This window comes from Arvicola amphibius, chromosome X (genome assembly GCF_903992535.2).
Source record: "Arvicola amphibius chromosome X, mArvAmp1.2, whole genome shotgun sequence".
Lineage (NCBI taxonomy): Eukaryota > Metazoa > Chordata > Mammalia > Rodentia > Cricetidae > Arvicola > Arvicola amphibius.
The window spans coordinates 54,689,684-54,709,751 of NC_052065.1; the positions used below are offsets into that span (position 1 = coordinate 54,689,684).

General features: G+C 37.5%; 1 protein-coding gene across 6 annotated transcripts in view; it reads left to right on the forward strand.

The window, feature by feature from the left end:
* Positions 1–20,068, forward strand: part of Heph (hephaestin) — an 81,372-nt gene that overhangs the window by 25,727 nt on the left and 35,577 nt on the right. For all 6 annotated transcript variants that reach the window (XM_038316136.2, XM_038316138.2, XM_038316135.2 and 3 more), the window contains 5 exons: positions 545–681; positions 2,095–2,226; positions 9,836–10,047; positions 10,990–11,140; positions 11,382–11,594. In XM_038316136.2, the coding sequence (XP_038172064.1) occupies positions 545–681; positions 2,095–2,226; positions 9,836–10,047; positions 10,990–11,140; positions 11,382–11,594 (845 nt within the window). The remainder of the gene's footprint in view (positions 1–544; positions 682–2,094; positions 2,227–9,835; positions 10,048–10,989; positions 11,141–11,381; positions 11,595–20,068) is intronic.

Here is a 20,068-nt window from a genome sequence, read left to right on the forward strand (position 1 = left end):
TCCCAACAGGCCAGCAGCTATGCCCCATGAAGATCACAATTTCTGTGCCCCATGTAAAGCTAGCAGTTAAATGTCATATGCTCTCAGCAGCTCTGGGCTCTTAGACTTTGGACATTGACTTTCTCTTTTGTTGCATTTCTTGGGTTTTCTTGATGATCAATGGACTCCAAAGGGGAAAAAGTGAACATAAAAAAAGACGAGGGAAAGTAAAAGAACAGATGTAGTCTGTGTACCTCTGGAGAACTAAACCAGTCTCAGGATCTAGAACTTAGAAGCAGTCATAGTTCACCTATCTATAAATAACAAGTCCAATTATTATATATTATAGTACTTTCTCTGAAAATAAGGTCTTTGTCTTTGGAAACGTTCAAGCAGAAGCTGTATACCACTTAATAGCGCTATCACCAGAGAAGGTGTCTTTACTGCTCTGAATTAGTCTAGGTGGTTCAAGAGGATCTAGAAGTTTGTGTGCTTAAAGATGAGGTGGGAGTCTATTTGATACTCACTGAGTTCATAATATAACATTTCTCCTTTTACATGTCAGTGGCCCAGATAAGTACTTCCAGAAGAGCTCTAGCCGAATTGGAGGTACTTACTGGAAAGTTCGATATGAAGCCTTCCAAGATGAGACATTCCAGGAAAGGGTACATCAAGAGGAAGAAACACATCTTGGAATATTGGGTGAGGAATCTTTAACTCTAAAATTTCATGAACTGAGGCAATAAGAAGTGAGGAGAACTTATAGCATGGGCCTGGTGGTGACACATGTGAAGACTGTGTAAAAATATCTCCCAAGTTGAGTCTCAAGAAATTAGTGTTTGTAAAACGTGTCCCATATTTGAGTATATTTAAAAAACAGTATGTTTTAATTATAGTCAAATAGAATTTTTTCTGTGAGACTTCTGCAACATTACATTATTTTTGTTTATGACAGATGTTCAAGATGGAAATGAAAATTATATATCATTTCTCAAACTTTCAGCAATAAAATATTTTGGTAACATCATCTATTATCTCTTGAGGAACTATATAAAGGTAGTAGGACTACCCAGAATCCTGAGAGTCTAGAGCCAAAAGAATACTATCACTACATAGAGACATATTCATTATTATTAGGAATAAAGAACTAGACTTGCTGTATGATCTTTGAGACTATATCTAGACGGTCCAAAGCACAGAATTAATGCAATATATGAAGGTCAGATGTGATTTAATTACTTCATGGAACCAAGAAATGAAAAAAATTTGGTGGGAAAAATTGGTAAATAATAAAATATTCCAGGGACATTTGTGTGCAGTTGATTCTGGATTGAAAAGGAAAAATAGGCCCTACATTGGTTGGACTGGGATCTGTAAGGAGAAAATGTTATTCCTAGAGAAGAGAGGTATTGGTGTGTGAGAAGGAGTTTTGTTGGCCAGTTTTCTGTATATATACCCAGCTGTTCAGTTATGAGGACTGTGTGGAAATTGAGCTAGAAAACCAAGCTAGAAGGTTTAACCTTGGAATAGAGTCAGTTTAAACAGTCAAGCTTTTGTTTGATATTCTTGAAAGCAACCCCAGGCAGGTTGGAAGTGATAATGAGCAGCAAAACACACAGAAGTCCAGAAGTTTTGCCTAGACCACCTACTTCCAGGTCGGTATTCTCTTCGCTTAGAATTTGGTTAAGATATTGTTGAGCTCAGACCTTAGATGGAACCTCCTAGGAAATATGGGAGAACAGAGAATAAATTCAGGACTAATCAAATTGGTTCTGACTGTAGTGTAGAACAAAGCCATGACCTTACGTTCTGGCTCTGTAATTGCTATTTGAATTTTTATAGGTTAACGCTTCTTCCCTGCAGTTATTTCATCTGTAAAATGGAGGTAATAAGCCCTCCTGTTAGACCTTAGAGTAATATGTGAGAATCACCAGAGATAAAAGATTTAATAGCGCTTTTATTATTATAAATACCATGTTGCTTAAAATAGATTCTTTTAAAGGGAAGCATTCTCTATCTTGTGTATATTCCATTACATTTTTTCTCCCTACCCTTTTGTTTCCACCCTTCATCTTTGTTTTCTTTCTTATGGTCTCTATTTTCTTATTTTTCCAGGACCAGTGATAAGGGCTGAAGTAGGTGATACCATCCAGGTAGTCTTCTACAACCGTGCATCCAAGCCATTCAGCATGCAGCCCCATGGTGTCTTTTATGAGAAAGACTATGAGGGGACCGTGTACAATGATGGTGAGCTAGAAGGGTTTCTGACAATGTAGGCTGCATGTGGCTCTAGATATAAAAATAAACAAAGAATTGGGAGAAAGAGCAAAGTTTGTGGTCAAATGAACGCATGAATGATGAAACAGTGAAGTAGAGCCCACCCCATTAATAATAAAAATGTTTTAAAAAGTATTTTTAGAGGCAGGCAGATCTCTGTGAGTTCGAGGCCAGCCTGGTCTACAAGAGCTAGTTCCAGGACAGGCTCCAAAGCCACAGAGAAACTCTGTCTTGAAAAACAAACAAACAAAAAAACAAAACAAAAAATAAAAAAAATAAAAAATAAAAAGTATTTTTAGAAATGATCCCTGAAATGTATTGTATTTTCAGGCACATGTATAGCTTAGAGATAGAGTTTATGTCCCACCTGGGCAAAGTCAGAGTTGTAGTCTCAGGAACAAAAATATACTTAGATGTATTCTTGTTACAAAGTGTACACATCATGAACTTTTGGAAAACATAAGTATAAAAAATTATAAAGCAATCTTCATTCATAGGCAAACTGTCATGTGCATTTTATATGCCTTTTAATATTTTCTGTAATTATAATGTATACTTAAGAAATGGGATGATATGATTTGAACAGTTTTTCATTCTACTATTGTCTACACTGTATCTGTCTACAATAATAATATAACATATTAATGACCATGTAACACTCTTTGATAGTTTGTTTCTTTATCATCTATTGCTTAGGCATATAACTTTTTTAGTAGTTTTAAATATTGCGGTTATTTAAATAGTAACATATAAATGTGTATATCCTAGCTTTTTTGGAGGATGTTATATCTCATGACAGAATCCTACAACTGAGATTACTACTCTGAAACTAATTTCTTATTTACTCTGACGATATTTTCATGTGCTCATTCTGAGATGAACATGTCAAAAGCACTGGACACATAAATATCAAAGTTGTAAACAAATATAAAAGAACTCTCCATAAGGCATTCAGGACTTGTTCTTTTATGAAGCCAATATTGGGAAGAAGGGGACAGAGTTATATAGGTAAAAACCAAATGCAAACTTCTATTGATCCTTGATATAAAAACAGTTTGAAGAAACATTCAAAATTCAGCTATGGGGACGAACACGTAGTACCAGTATTTCAGAGGCTTTCAGGATGTTTCCAGCTATGAAACAAGACCCTCTCTCACAAAAGCTTAACAAGCTTAATGTGGTGGCTCATGGTTATGATCACAGCAGTTGGGAAGCAGAAGAGGATTGCCAGGAAGGGTGAAGCCAACCTGGGCTACTACTTAGTTCTAGGCTAACTTGTGCTACCTAGCAAAAATTCTGTCACAGGAAAATTTGTCAAAATGAAACAAAGAGGAAACTTTGGGGATGAATCAAGAAGTTTGGACACAGAGTAATCCTTGAATGATATTAGGAAATTTCTTAGCTGTGATAATATTGTTCTGTTAACACAAAAGGAAATTTTTAAGATTTCTTTTTTCCTCAATTTTATTTGCTCTTTGAGTGTCATAAAATGTATTTTGATAATATGCATCCCTCCACCCATTACTCCCAGATCCATCTCCACTTCCTTACCAACTCAACTTAGTATCTTAAAAAAAATAATTCCAGTTTGGGCTGCACATATATTATTGGATGTGGGCCTTCAATGGAAGATCTTCAACCCATCAAGGGCTGCACACTTTAAGAAAATGGAATCTCCCTCCCCAAGAAGCCAATAGCTCCTTAGCTAGGTGGAGGACTTTGTATTCAACTCCATTCTCCAAGATGGAATTTTGTTTGGCTAGAGATAATAAAGGTCTTGTACATGCTTGTTGGGGGAAGGGCTGCTTGTTCTTCCCGGCCACCAGGCTAGCTTATACCCGAAATAATCATATGGAAACCATATTAATTAAATCACTGCTTGGCCCATTAGCTCTAGCTTCTTATTGGCTAACTCTTATATTAATTTAACCTATTTCTTCTAATTTGTGTATCGCCATATGGCAGTGGCTTACTTACCAGGTAAAATTCTCAGCATCCGTCTCTGGTGGCTACAAAACATTCCTCTGACTCCGCCCTTCTTTCTCCCAGCATTCAATCCTGTCCTCCCTCCTACCTAAATTCTGCCCTATCAACAGGCCAAGGCAGTTTCTTTATTCATTAAAGGTAATCACAGCACACAGAGGGGACTCTCACATCACATGCTCTCTCAATTGCTATGAATTTGCTTGTGTAGTTACGCTGCTGTGTTCAGAAAACAGTTTTCTTGTAGCCTCCTCCTCTGCCTCTTAGGATATTTCTGCTCCCTTCCTGTAATTACTTCTGAGCCTTAAATATCAATGTTCTGTTTCAGGCTGAGGAATAGCCAGTCTCTTTTTCTTTATACCATGGTCAGTTGTGCAGTTGTGAGTTACTTTGTTAGTCACTATCTACTGCAGAAAGAAGTTTCTCTGATTTGGCTGAGAGATTCACTAATCTCTTCATAGAAAAACAGACCAATCATTAGCAGTGAGTTTCATATTATGATAATTTTGTAGAAAGATAGTAATAGGCTCTCCCTTAGGGCCTATAACTTGTCTATCCACAGGATATGTGATTATTTGGGGCTGAGCATCCAGGAACGAACTGACAGCCTCCTACAACTTACTGGTTTTTGTCTGTTACTAGTTTTCTAGTCTACTAATTTTGTTGAATGTGTTTATCAGGTAAAGGAAATTTCTGGCAGAAAATTTAAATATTCCAGGCCATATGCATCTATAAATTCATGCATTTATTAGAGTTATAAACTTTCCTCTTAGCATTGCCTTCATTGTGTCCCACAGATTTGAAATCTTGTCTTTTCATTTTTATTCAATTTTAAGAAGTTTTTTAAAGTTTATTTTTAAAGATTCATCTATTTTTAATTTTATGCGTATGAGTGTTTTACCTGTATGTATGCATGTACACCATGTGCATGCCTGGTGTATAAACGTCAGGTAGAGTAATGGGAATTGAGGCTGTGGGCAGTTGTGAGCTGCCATGTGGATTCTAGGAAGTAAACCCAGGTCCTCTGAAAGAACAGCAAGTACACATAACCTCTGGCCCATTTCTCTAAACTTTACAGGAATTTTAAAAATTTTCTTAATGAACTGACTTCATCCTTGACTCAGTTATTATTCAGTTGTATGTTGTTTAGTTTCCATGAGTTTTATACTTCCTGTCATTTTTTTGGCTGCTGATATCTAGTTTTATTTTATTGTGGTTAGGTAGAATGAAGGATGTGGTTTCAGTTTTCTAATATTTGTTGTGTCTTGCTTTGCGTCCTAGTATGCCATCTATTATGGAGAAAATTCCATAGGCTGCTGAGAAGAACACTTATTCTTTGATGTCTAAGTGGAATGTTTTGTGGATTTCTGTCAGATCCATTTGATTTTTTTGTTTTTTATATAATTTAGTTCCAACTTATCTCTGTTGAGTTTATTTCTGGATGATCTGTGCATTGGTAAGAGTCAGGTGTTGATGTCTACCATTGTCTAACTGTGATGAATGCATGGTTTTAGTTCTGGTAGTGATTCCTTTATGAAATCAGGCACCAGTATGTTTGATGTGTTTATGTCCATGATTGTAATTACCTGTTGGAAGCAGTTTTCTTTAAGGGTCATAAAATATCCTCCTTAAGTCTCTGACTAGTTTTTTTTTTTTTTCTGATAAAAGAATAGCTACATCTGCCTGTTTTTCAGTTTCATTTGCTTGGAATGTATTTTTTTTTTTTTTTTTGGTTTTTCGAGACAGGGTTTCTCTGTAGCTTTGGAGCCTGTCCTGGAACTAGCTCTTGTAGACCAGGCTGGTCTCGAACTCACAGAGATCCTCCTGCCTCTGCCTCCCGAGTGCTGGGATTAAAGGCGTGCGCCACCACCGCCCGGCTTGGAATGTATTTTTTAACATGATTTTTTAACCCCTTTAACTTAAGGAGGTGTCTGTCTTTCTTGGCGAGGTACATTTTATGAAGGCAACAAAAATGTGCATCCTCTATTCTAATAAATTTTTTTAGTCTGTATCTTCATTATAGAATCAATATCAGTAATCTTCAGTTATTATTGAATTATTGAATGATGTGTGTTAATTCTTGTCATTTTGTCGATTTGGTAGTATTTTATTAAATCTCTTTTGGTTGCTTGTCCTGGCATTGCTTATTTGTTTCTTGTGACCTCTTGGTTGTGTTTATTCTTCTCTTCAAGTTGAAATAATTCTTCTAATATCCTCTGAAGAGCTTGCTTTCTAGTAATAAGTTCCTGTAGTTGAAGGCAGAGTTTTCGTTAGGACCTCCGGCTCCAAAGTAAATGCAGAGATTTATTAATAAAGTTTATTAATTGTAAATGGTCAATTGGTAGTTCTGCCTTATTACTAACTAGCTCTTAAAACTTAAATTAGCACATTTATACTCATTTATACTCTGCCATGTGGCATTGCTGCTCTTTCTTCTTGTACCACCTGTTTCTTCTCTGTATCTGGCTGGCTACTGCTTTGATTCTGCCGTTCTTCCCAGTGTTCTTAGTCTGGTTCTACTGCCTAATCTTATCCTGTCCAGCTATTGGCCAACCGGCTTCTTTATTAAACCAATCACAGTGACATATATTCAAGCAGTGTAAAGGAATAGTTCACAATTAGTTTGTTTTTTACCATGGAAATTTTATTTCTTTGATTTTTTGATTTCTTTTTAGAGAAAGGGTTTATAATTTTATATAGTTTTTTTGGGGGGGTATAATAGTCTGTATTGACAATTGTGACCTCTCACGTCTTGGAGTCATCTTTCTAGGCCTTTCTGACTTTAGAGGTTTTTCTTTAAATATTAATTGTTCTTATAAACCTGCCTTTAAATGTGACTTGACTTTCCTCTCATATCTTTCAATACCGTTCCTTTATCCTCTATTTTTAATGTTTTAGATATAATGTGTCTGGCCATTGCTCTATAGACCTTTTGTGCCTGTATGGACATTTTTTTCTTTTGGTTGGGAAGTTTTATTCTATTATTTTACTAAAGATTCTTTCTATGCCTTCACTGTGGTATTTTTCTCCTCCTGTGCTCATATTTGAAGGCTAGGTCATGGTGTCCTAAAGCTTGTTCATGTCCTATTTATATGTATTAATTTTTTTCCATTGACCTTTACTAAATGATCCAATTCCTCTGCTTTGTCTGCTATCCCTTATTCTGTTTGTGGAATGATACAATTTGTTCATGAGGCTTTCCACCTACACTTTTAATTAACTTTTTGAATTTTTCATTTTCAGAATCTTTTAACTTTGTCTTTTCTTAAAAATGTAAACTTCATTTTCATGTCTTGGATTGACTTAATTATTTCAAGTACATCTTTACCTTCATCTTCTTTGGATTGTTTGTCAATGTGACAATCATTCTTTTTGATATTTTTGTCCTAAAGTGTCTCCATTTATTTTCAATAGTGGATATTGTTGTGGGATTTGTGTTTTGGAGATAGCACTTTATTTTGCTCGTTTGTGTCTTATTATTTCTGCATTAGGATTTGCACATATGGAGTTACTTTGCTAATTTACTTTTTTGTTTTTGTTCAACATACTTTTCTTTTTTCAGCAGAGGGTTTTACAATGTTCTAGACAAGGCTAACTCATATTAACATTGGAATATTGATTTCCTCTGTTTAATTGGTATTTGGGACTACATCTTCAATCAGTGCTTGGTTAAGAAGTCTTGAGCAAGTTTCCTTTGTCACTATAGATTTGTCCCGGGTGTAAAGGCCTCAAAGGGCAATTAGAGGTTCTGATTAGAGAGTTGGCATGGCTTTGCGACTCTAGGTCATTTTTGATAACTGGAGGATCTTTCCTGGGAATTGAGCTGGGATCTGGTGAGTACCAGAGGAAGGGATACATTCAGGCTGAGGGAAGGTAGCTGGACCTGGCAATCAGCCTTAGGATTGGTGATGTTATTGGAGGAGGCATTTAGGAAGAGCAATGTTAGCCACTTGGGTCCATAGTACATGATGTAGCTACAGGGGCCCTGGTAGTAAGTTCAGTTTTTATTATTTTTAATTATGCATATGTATGTTTTTGTATATGCATATAAATTCAGATGCCCTTGGAGGCTGGAGATGTTCAATCCTCCTGAAGCTGATGTGAGTTGTGAGCTAGCAGAAGTGTGTCCTGGGAACCGAACTCAGGTTTGCTGCAAGAGCAGTATATGCTCTTAACTGTTGAGTCATCTGTCCAGGCCTTTCATAGGGGCTTCTTACTGATCTATTTTAAGTATAAGGTCATGGTGGTTTGAATTTTATTAGTGAATGACTCAGCAAAAGAAAACAAACACATTAAAACCCGCGTGTATGTATGCAGATGTACAATATGCACAAATAGAGGACTTTTAGCCCCTTATGGTCACTGAGCATAAAACGTAGAACTACACACATGCTAAGCAAATGTTCTGCCACTGAGCTATAACCCTCAGTAGACGTAGACAAATTAAAGATGGCAAAATTTGATAAATAGACATTGAGTCTAGATGCTAAGCTCCTAGTTGTGTCATGTTTAAACTCTTGTTTCTTATTGTAAACACTGACTTTCATAATGATAGTTTCACATGTATACAGTATGTTCTTATCACACTTACCCATATGACACTTCTTCTACAACCACTCTCATTCTTTTCTCAACCCTCCTTTTATTTCACATCAATTACACCTTTCTTTAAAGTTTTCCGTTTCTGAAATTTAAGGAATTAGAAATGACAAGTGAATAAGAAAAGATAAATTCATAGCACATCAGATTTTACCCCTTTACTACAAGCATGCTACCAGTGGACTTTTGTAGGATTTTAATGATTACTCCTTCAGGATGTATTTTTTAAGATGGAAAATTAGTTTGTCAGAGGACATGCGTGTTGAAATTTTTGTCAACTGCTTCTATGGTGTTCTCTGGACAGATTTGCAGTCTGATTAACTTGTAGTTGCATCAACAGTACTGAAAGGTCACTTTCTTTACAGCCTCACCTGCACCAGAACCATCTTTTTACTTTTTGTCAAAATAAGAGTCTAACAAGCAACATCAATGCAACTTGTTGTTTTCATTTGCATTTATTTGATTGCTTTATGTTAATATTTTTACAGTAATTACTATGAATCACTATTTCTATTCATGAAGGATCTTAAAGTTTTTGCATTTTACCAGTATTATTTTCAAAAAGGGTTATTTCTGTCTACATTTAAACTCTATAGTTGAGAGAAAGAGCTAGATACCATTTGGACCACTTTCATTACACTGATAGAAATTTATAAAATATTTGCCAGTTTGATAGGTCATATGATTTAAATGCATCCATTTATATGCCTTTGATTACTAATATGCTGAAAATAAAAAAACTACAGTTCTATGCATTGCTTGATCATGTTGTGTGTCCATTTAAGAGAATACAGCCTTAAGACAGGGTGTGGTTCAGTGGTAGAACTCTCTTGTCTCGCATGAAAAAGGCCGTGAGTTGGGACTCATGCACTGCATTATTCATTATTGCATGGTTCTGCCATCATTGTTGCCTTAAAATGTCATTGTAGTTTATAATTTTGGAGCTGTTGTTCCTTACTCTAGCCATTCTAAGTAATGGCTTCATGTTTCCCTGCAGGTACAGCTCATCCTGGCTTGGTAGCCAAGCCCTTTGAGAAAGTTACATACAAGTGGACAGTTCCTCCCCATGCTGGGCCAGCTGCTCAGGATCCTGCCTGCCTTACCTGGATGTACTTCTCTGCTGCAGATCCTATAAGAGATACAAATTCTGGCCTGGTGGGCCCTTTGCTGGTTTGCAAGGCTGGCGCCTTGGGTGCAGATGGCAAGCAGGTATTTCTGGGGAGTCTGGGGTAGGAAGATTGGCTGGAAAGAACAAAAACTGTATTTCCGGGTGTGTGTCAAAATGGGGTTGGATCCTGGAGGTAAGAGAATATAGAAAAGATAAACCAAGCAACTATATAAAAAATTAATAGTTGGTGACCACTTGTTCTTAAGGATATTACTATTTTACATGCAAACACACATCTTTCTTAGCTTTTGATTCTTCTGTTTTCCACATATCCCAATTATTATTCCCCCTCCTACCTCAGTGACCCATAAAATTGTTTGTAACCCATATACTTGGTTTAATATTTGTTTGCCATTTTTGGCCTATCCCATCATTTCTGTGTAACTTTGGACTAGTTACTTAAGGTCCCTTCATTTTAACTTCATCTGTAAAGAAAGGGTTAACAGCTGAAGTTGTCTTTGATTTCTTGTAAAAGTCATACAATTAATAACATCAAATGCTTACTGCAGTGTCTGGCATATAGTAAGCACCCAGTAAATATCAGCTTTAACAATAATAAATGGTGTTAATGAACTTCTAATTTTTTAAACCATTTTCTAATTTCCCTCCATAGACCTTCCGTGCTTTTCTAGCAACTGTCCCCTCAATCCTCTCTGCAGGTGACTTCAAGCTATCTTTGGTCACATCCTGTGCTATGATTCCTTAATCCACAGCCTGTGCTTCTTCCCTGCTTCCTTTCCTACATGGTTTGCCTCTAGTCTTCTTCCTTTACTCTGACCTTATCTCCTCGACAATTTGAAGTCTTCCCGAGGAAAACCTGCCTAGCAACAGCTGCAGCTCTGAGCATGAGATATGGGCCTGACTCTGAATCTGCAAAAAAGAAATGAGAAAGAATCAGGAAGCCTTGGGTCTACAACTACGCAGTACTCAGCTGCTGAATCCATTGTCATTCCTCCCTCTATTTCTTTCCAATGGGACCACAGAAAGGAATGGATAAAGAATTTTTTCTCCTCTTCACCGTGTTTGATGAGAACAACAGTTGGTACAGCGATGCCAATCAAGCAGCTGGTATGTTGGATACCCGACTGCTCTCAGAGGATGTTGAAGGCTTCCAAGATTCCAATCGAATGCATGGTAAGGGGAATGGTGTTGCCTTTGACTAACACTTTGGGGTCCCAAGGAAACATGCAACTCGAACCATACACATAACCAATTCCTAAATACTCATTACATTGATAATCTTTATAACAAGTGAAAAGCTAGACTGAGGGATTTCTAGCTAATGGAAATCATAGTACAGGGCTGCTATGCTGCTGACCATGATTTGAGTAGTCTGATCTCAACTCCCTATTTTGTCTGCGTTTTTGTTTTCCAGCTATCAATGGGTTTCTGTTCTCTAACCTGCCCAGACTGGACATGTGCAAGGGTGATACGGTGGCCTGGCACCTGCTTGGCCTGGGCACAGAGACTGATGTACATGGGGTCATGTTCGAGGGCAACACTATCCAGATTCAAGGCATGAGGAAAGGTGCAGCCATGCTCTTTCCCCACGCCTTTGTGATGGCTGTCATGCAGCCTGACAATCCTGGTAAGTGCTTAGGCAGCAGGCACAGGACGCACAGGCGTTGTTAAGTAGGGGTCAAGGGTGACAAGGGGTGACATGGGAGGAGGAAGGGGTGGTAGGAAGAAAAGGGTGATATGTTCAGGAGACTTGGGAGATTGTCAAAACACTTTTATCTCTTCAAGGTATGGCCCATGTTCTGATTATTTGATGTTTTCTTCATTTGCAGAGTGAGTAGCAGGCTGAGAAAGCTCTGTTCTGGAGCAAGAGGAGGGAAGTTCAGGCACTGCTCAGCTTGAGGGCAGCGCTGATGTGACAGCTCTTGGCACACAACTCTTTGGCTATATAGAGATAGATTATAATAGAGTACTTATGTTCAGGAAGTCAATGGAATGTTCATGCATTTTCAACTCTGCTAGTCTGTGAAGGTTTTCTGCGAGCTCTCCTGTTTGTGTGTGTGTGTGTGTTTATGTGTGTGTGTCTATCTGTCTGTATGTCTGTCTGTGTTAAGTCAAATGTATTTGTAATAAAGACAAATTAGTAGAGAAAGCTATGTTTGTTCAGCTACATGCCTTAGCTATAACTAAGATTTGAGGAACTCTTGTTGCCTTCTTTCGGGCTCTAAAAAGGAACAGAAGTGTAAACAATGTGAAACGAAGTCACTGTTTGGGTATGAAGAGGAGGGACAAGAAATCTCAAATTCTGGAATTAAGTCACTGCTTTTTGTTGCTACCTACAACATGGCATGAGCAATCTACTTCACTCGGCTTCATTTTAGGTCAGAAATCAAAACTTTGGAAGGATCTTTTACCGACTTGTTAATCACTTTGTACTGAACACTACCCTTATCTGTATAGAGTCAACCAACCTTCCTTCCTTCCTTCCTTCCTTCCTTCCTTCCTTCCTTCCTTCCTTCCTTCCTTCCTTCCTTCCTTCCTTCCTTCCTTCTTTCCTTCCTGCCTGCCTGCCTTCCTGCCTTCCTGCCTTCCTGCCTTCCTGCCTTCCTGCCTGCCTTCTTTCCTTCCATCCTTCCTTCCTCACTTCCTTCTTCCTCGTTTCCTTTCTTCTCTGTACTTCCTCTCTTTTTTCTCCCTTCTCTACAGTAATTCCTGTCTCCTTTTTTTGTGAAGAAGTTTGACTGAAATTTCCATTTTTCTCAGATCCCACTAAGCTTAAGCTTTTTAGAATGTACCGTGTTATTTTCAGTCCAGAGTATTCTCCTAGCCAGTAGGTGGCAAGAGCATTTGTAAGAGTGTTTATGTATCTCTGCAGTTTCTACTGAACTTTGATTTTTGTTTTTTTTTTTAACTTTTATTTTAGCTGTGTAAACTGTTTATATTCGGAACACAATTCCTTAAAGAGAGGATTTTTTGTAACAATTTAAATAATTTCTTCATGGATGTGAACTTTCTAAACACAACACAATTGTATTCTCTTCAGATGTCGTATTTCCCATCTACCTAGAGCATTTTCTTGACAGGAGAGAGTTGTTAGCAAATTACGCCCATCAGTTAATGGAGTTGAAAAAAGCAGGTGCACTTTTAGTGCATGGGAGTAGGAAAGCTATGGAAAAGAAAGATCATATTCTTGAGCTTTAATCCCAAAGCCAAAGTCCAAATTCAATGTCTTTTCTGAAAAATCAGCCAGCATTCCCAGCACATCTATATACTTTCTTAGGTTTCACTCTAATTTTAAGTAAATGATTTTGTTTTGCTATCATGTTATGGACCATAAAGGGTAGCTGTAAACATTCTGGCTACACACAGTGATGTGTCTTTATAGTCCTAGTAACTTCAGTGGCTGAGAAAGAGGGATCACTTAAGCTCAGGATTCGGAGACCAGCATGGACAATATCCCATCTCAAAGTAAGATTTAAATACTCCAAAAATTGGTGGAAGTCTGGAGGGAACTACAATGGTGGGTTTTCAAGTGTAAAAGCTTAAAATGTGACTATTGACTAAGATTCTTGAATTTTATTACTAGTGAAAACAAAAATCTTTCCTTCATTCTTTACACATACATATTTTTAAAAAATTTCTCTGCCAAAGAAATGTCAAGTCATTGAATACTGGAATCTGTAAGGCTCCTTTTAAATCACCTAACTTCACTTATTTTGCTAATAGATGCAACAAACACTTACCTGAAAGGGATACATGACTTGCACAGGTTAGAAGTATTGACTATGAAGTTTTGGCTTTTCTTCTGGTTCATCCTCCGTCAAATTCTATTAATTCTCACTCGTGGATGATATTTTGAATTTGAACTTTCGATTTGTCCCCTGAGCACTTGCTTTGTCATTAAGAAGGAGAGGAACCATTGTGAATAGTTCTCCCAAATCAAAGCAATATATGACCAATCTAGATCAGAATCTGGCTTTAGAATTCTGTGGAGACTAGTATCGACTGGCAGTAATGAATATACAGTTGTGCTTGCTCAGCTTTGCAGATGGTTCATGTGCCTCACTGTAGCCAGGCACAGTGGCACGTGTCTTCTCTTTAGAGCAAGCACCTCAGAAGGTGAAGATAGGAACATGTATGACCCGAGCCAGGGAATTTGACAACATCCTGAGCAGTATAACAGGAATCCCTCATACAATTCCATGTTGGAGATTCGGCATGTTCTGTCTTTGATATTTAGGTTTGAAAAAAAAAAGCCAAGGAACAAAATCAGATATTAAAGAATAAACAAAATTATTTAAGGAATCTATATGTGGGCGTATAGGTGATAGCTGTCACTATCATTTTTTCTTTACTGCAGTATTTTTCATTTAGGTATTTATTATTTTAATAGGCTTGTATTACCTTTAATTGAAAATACCATCTTGATTTAAAAATAGCACTGTGAATAATGTGTCTCAGATATTCAAACTGAAATACTGAGACTAGATTTTTAATACCAGGAAAGGTGTCAGATAAAAGGTTAAAGCCTGACTATATTATGTTCCATTAAAATGATGTTAGTTATTCAATAGCACAGATAATATTATTTTTACCACCCACCCAGACTCTGATTAGGGTTTCTTTCCTCTGTTTTTATCTTTATCAGTGGAGCTCGTTCTTTGTTCGTTATTTCTATCTTTTCCTTCTCTTTCTCATTTCCTTTGTGTGGTCGGTTTGAAGACATTAATAGTAAACTCTGAGTCACCAATAATTTGTCGGTGTTGCATTAAAGGGGAAAAAAATCAAAGCATTTCCTCTCGGTGTCATTTAACTACGAACAAGCCCAGATTAGAAGTCTCTATTTTACCTTCCCCGTGTCTTCTGTCCTGTCTTTCTGTTGTATGTGGGTGAATCTGTGCCGCTTGAATGCTGTCCTGTGAATCTGCCCCTGCGTCTGTGTCTGTCTGTCCCTAACAAAGGGCCTTGCTCTGAATTTATTGAACAGCACAGAAAGTATCACACAGGGAAGGAATGAGGATCCTTTCCAGAAATCTTTAACAGAATTTTACAAGGAATTTAGTCACTGATTCCAACTGACCTAGCTAGCAAGCAGTGCGATAAACATCATTGTTTATCAAGCAATATCTGAATGCTGTGCTCAACATTTATTGTAGAGATTCATTTTAAAAGAATGCTCTCAAACTCTATTTTTGCTCTTTCAACAAATGAATACTAGAACACATGCATTCCTATAGGTCAGGGACATGGATGAGTATATAATTTAAGACTATAACTATGGATTAATGTAGGTTGTAAAAGCTGAATACATGGCAAATTCAAGGCCAGTAAGGTTCGTTGTTACATTGTTCTCTTAAAAGCGTGCTAAGTAAACAGGATAAGTACACAGTAGGCTAGCAGTCTTATGTCTTACGTGACCTCAAGGTGTATTATTAACTATGGCTATGTGGTCCAGCAGAAATTCCAGGCTCTTAGAATCTAAGAGATATTTTTATCAGGTTGCATCCCCACAGTTTCTCCATTTTTATTTTATTAAAGAAATAACACATTGCTGGAGGTAGTCACTGGTGAAGAGCTGGCCAAGGGATGGTGTACTGGGCAGGCAGCCTAAATCAGCATCACTTTAGTAAGGGTGGTCCTTTTGAAGAATAGACAAAGACAGACTAGGACTTCGAGAAAGAGGCAGACAGAGTGATTTGTCTGTAAAGGACCACATCTTAATATTTAATCCTGAAAAACAATTAAAGGGGTTTAGCCAGTTAATATAAAACAATTTCCAGATGTTCATTTTGGAGATAGGAGTTTGCAGTTGCTTTAGTTTGGACGGACTGAGTTAAGGATAATTTCGCAGTTGTAGCTCCAACTGTGGCAGCTAAGTCAGCCCTTAGCAATCATTCCAGTGAATCTTTTGTACATATATGTTCAAGGGAATAATTAAGTTGTTCTGAAGCAGATCTTCCATGTCATGTGCAAGCCAGATTAACCGGAATCCAGGCATGCATAGGCTTGCTTCAGAATTAAAACCAGGAGATAAAAAAAAAAAAAAAACACAAAACATTGTAATGAGAGTAACTCTGGGAAAGGGTGAGAATTAGCAGTGGCATGCAGTTTCTATGCAGTTAAATGTTAGACAAGAGTCCCTCTTTTGTTACCAGGTTGTTGTCTTCTGGTTCCAGGTGATAGTATCACTTTGTCAAACCTGTTGTAACTAGAGAAGGCCTGTAGGAGAAAGCACAGATGTGAACCCTCAGTCCTAAATTATAAAGGGAATAGTATCCATACATAGGTTAGTTAGGTCCTTGAGAGAATTTATATAAAATCATGGGTTTGGATAAAACTTTCTGCTTTTCATGATGTTAATTTTTTTTTTTTTTTTTTTGGTTTTTCGAGACAGGGTTTCTCTGTGGCTTTGGAGCCTGTCCTGGAACTAGCTCTTGTAGACCAGGCTGGTCTCGAACTCACAGAGATCCGCCTGCCTCTGCCTCCCGAGTGCTGGGATTAAAGGCGTGCGCCATCATCGCCCGGCCATGATGTTAATTTGTATAGGGGTCAGGGGAAAGACTGGGAGAAACAATTTTTAAAATTGAAAGTGTAAGTTGCTTTGGCAAGTTGATCCTGAGCAGTCAGTTCCTTTATTCCCCCCTCCATTTTTTTTGTCTAAATATTTAATTGTTGAGTGAGAAATAAGCTTTTCAATTATGACTTGTCTTTGGGATTATAGGGCATTTTTTATGACCTTGAGAGGGACATAAACATTTCAAAATTGGCAAAAAGAGATAAAGTTTTCAATCGTCAGAAGAGCCATTGTCCATTTCGATCTCTTTTGAGATACTCATAACAGAGAAACAGGTTTCTGCAGCTGATCAGTATCTGAGCTGTAGCAACAAAGAAACCTGAAAACATATCAACACAAACATGAAATTAATTAAATACCCGAAAGAAATTTAAATTATTGAGGCCATGTCTATGAAAATTTTACAATGTTTTTGTAAAGCTTTAATAGCCAGTACTTACAACTTACGAAAACCCCATTGATTTAAGTAGAGGTTTAATATCAATGAATTAAACACAGAAGTTTTAATATCATATGTACCATCTATGTCTCCTATTTCACACACTTTGAATCAACTACTCAGACCCTTGCCACTTGCGTTAACTGTCTACTTTTTCATTTGGAAATATCCAACTCTTTTAGCCATTTTTAAAACTGAAACGCCTTCTGTCTTTACACACATTTATCCTTTTTAATACTAGGAGATATGGGTGCTTGAATATTGAGAGTAGTCATTGGAAAGGCAAATCATTTTCATTATCAGGCTGCAAAGAGGTAACAAAAAAGCAATCTTTAAGTCAATAACAACAGCATGCTAGTTTTGAGAGCGTTTTCCCATTGAAACCTGCTTATGAGCTTACTTCTTTCAGGAGGAAGCCTTTTGGCTCTAGGAAAAGGCAAAGCCTGCTTCTCACATTTGAAACACTTAAAGAGGTCTAGTTAGAATTTGTATGTTCACAAATCAATGAAAGAGATACGTTGCTAGCAATCTCTTTATTATTTCCAGCAAAACCATCAAGTTCTCTGTGCCTTTTTTTGTCTGATAGTGCAACAATACCCTGAGTGTGTCTTAAGGTTAGGGATTTTATTTGTTTATTATGTACTTACTGTAGGCCCTTGCATCAGAGTCTGTCAAGTCTTTACTGATTTCCTTATTAACCCACTGAGTACTGGAGGGCAACTGTGCCTCAGTGTGAAAGTTTTACTTTAGACACTCGGGTAATGGAACTTTCCTTTCAAGCTCTCAAATACGTATCATCAGCAAAGACCACGACCATCCTTTGTCTGCAAAGACAGTACAAAACCAGAATGTTTTCAAGGTGAAAGCAGACATTTTAGCTATGGATGGACTGGCCAGGCAGCCTCAGGGGAAGAACTGGCAGAGGCTTGCTTGCTCTTCTAGCAGCAGGTGGCCCGGCTGCTAAGTTGTCTGATTAAGATAGGGCCTGGAACAAAGAGGCCCCAGAGGAATTGTGTATGTCTGGTTTGCTCGACAAAACTTTTACAAGCCAATTTTAATATCTTAATCTAGTTTTTAAAGAATAAATTTGCTAGCTGTTGTTCTTGGATATGAGATAGAGGAACCAAGAAATTCTCCATAGTGAGAGCAGAAGACAAAGTGAACAGGCAGGCTGGGCGTTGGTGTGCTTAAGAGGAAGCCACCTCTGGTGGTGGAAGTTGTAGAATTCAACAGGACTTGACGAACGAGAAGAAGGAAATAAAAGATGTAGTGTTGAAGAAGAGCTTTCTGGTCATGGACCACTGCTGCCAAGAGTGACAGATAGGTTTTTCCAACCTGAGATGGCCAGATTTCCCTTTGCCTTGGGACCCTATGCCCCACTGCAAACACATGAGCTGGGAGCTTTTGGGAGACTCATAGACTAATATTGCTTTGGGCACCAGAGACATTTAAAATTCAAATCCCCAACATTTAATGCATCGCCAACAAGAGATCTTTTCCCATACTCTCATATCAATTCAGGCTATCCTGCTCTCACACTGAGTGCTCTAAAATGCTGCACTGACACATTAAAGGAATCTCACACAGAACACCAAAATGTTTGGATTAAACATATTAATGATTCCTTATTCAGAGCACCAAAATGTGGCCAGTTTGAAAGTATTAATAATAAACTGAGTCTTTAATAATGCATCAGTATCATATTAGGGACACAAAAGCACTTCCCCTGGGTATCATTTAGACAAACGCTGTTTTCATGTAAGCAGGAATGAGCACAGATTTGATCTCTTTACTTCACTTTCCCATTGTCTTTTGCTCATCTGTTGTATGAGTCTGAATTTCTCATTTTCCTTTCAAATTCTCATGCCGTTGTGCTGTTTGGTTCTCTCCCTTTGATGTCCTTTTTCTTATTTTTCTTTTTCTTGTTTTCCTCTCATCTTGCACTTTGTTTTTCCTTATCTTTTTACCCTTATTTGCATTTTCTTTTATTCCTTACTTTACCAATTTCCTTCTACTCTTGTCTCTTTTCTTCTTAATTTTTTTGCTGTTTTCTTTTCTATTTTAGTGAAAATCGATTGCTTTCTGGTATAATGTATCCTGATTTTAGTGTCCCATCCCTCTCTTTCAATTCCTCCCCACCTCCACTGCCATCCAGATCCACTCCCTTTCTGTCTCTAATTAGAAAATGAACATACTTCTAAGGGATAATAATACAATAAAATATAACAAGATGAAGCTAAAACTATCACACTGGGATAGGACAAAACAAACGGAAGGAAAAGAGCCCAAGCAAAGGCACAAGAAATAGAGACTCAGAGATCTACTTATATGCAAACTCAGGAATCCCGTAAAAAAACTAAACTGGAAACCATAATATATATGCAAAGGGTATAAATAAATATATAAATAAAATAAAAATTTAAAAAGGCCTGACATAACATTATGAGACAAATCAAAAACAAAACAAACAAACCCAAAGAAATCAATGAGTTTGTTTTCTCTTTAAGGGTGAGCATACAGCTTACCTTTAATAGTGTTTCATTTCCTCTGCGAGACTCTGTTGGAAAAAACTAAATTTTCATTTGCAAGTAGTTATCAACTGGAGGTAGCTGTAGGACCTTTTGGCTTAGACCTTTTCAGGTCCTGTGTGTACTGTTATAGTCTCTGATATCATATGTTTATTTAAACCTTGTTTCTGTGGTGACCTTCATTTCCTTCTGTCTCATGTACTCTTTCCTCCTCCTTGCCAGTGGAAGGGGAGGAATTTGATGTAGATTTCCCATTTAGGACCTAGTCTTACTAGGTGTCTCTCTACATACTGTCTAGCTATGAGTTAGCAGAATGTTATTAAAAGTCATTTTATTGCTAGTTCTTTTAATGGACCAGTAATATTTGGTTTTCCCTTAGGTCCCTGGGCTATTTAGTCTCTGGTTCTTGGTTGCCCAAGTAGTATTCGGTATGGGTTCCCTTTTATGGAATGGGCCTTAAGTCAAATCATATATTATATGATTGGTTTCTCCCACAAGCTTTGTGCCGCTAATGTGATAGGATATATTGCAGACAGGCCACAATTGGAGATCAAAAGGTTTGT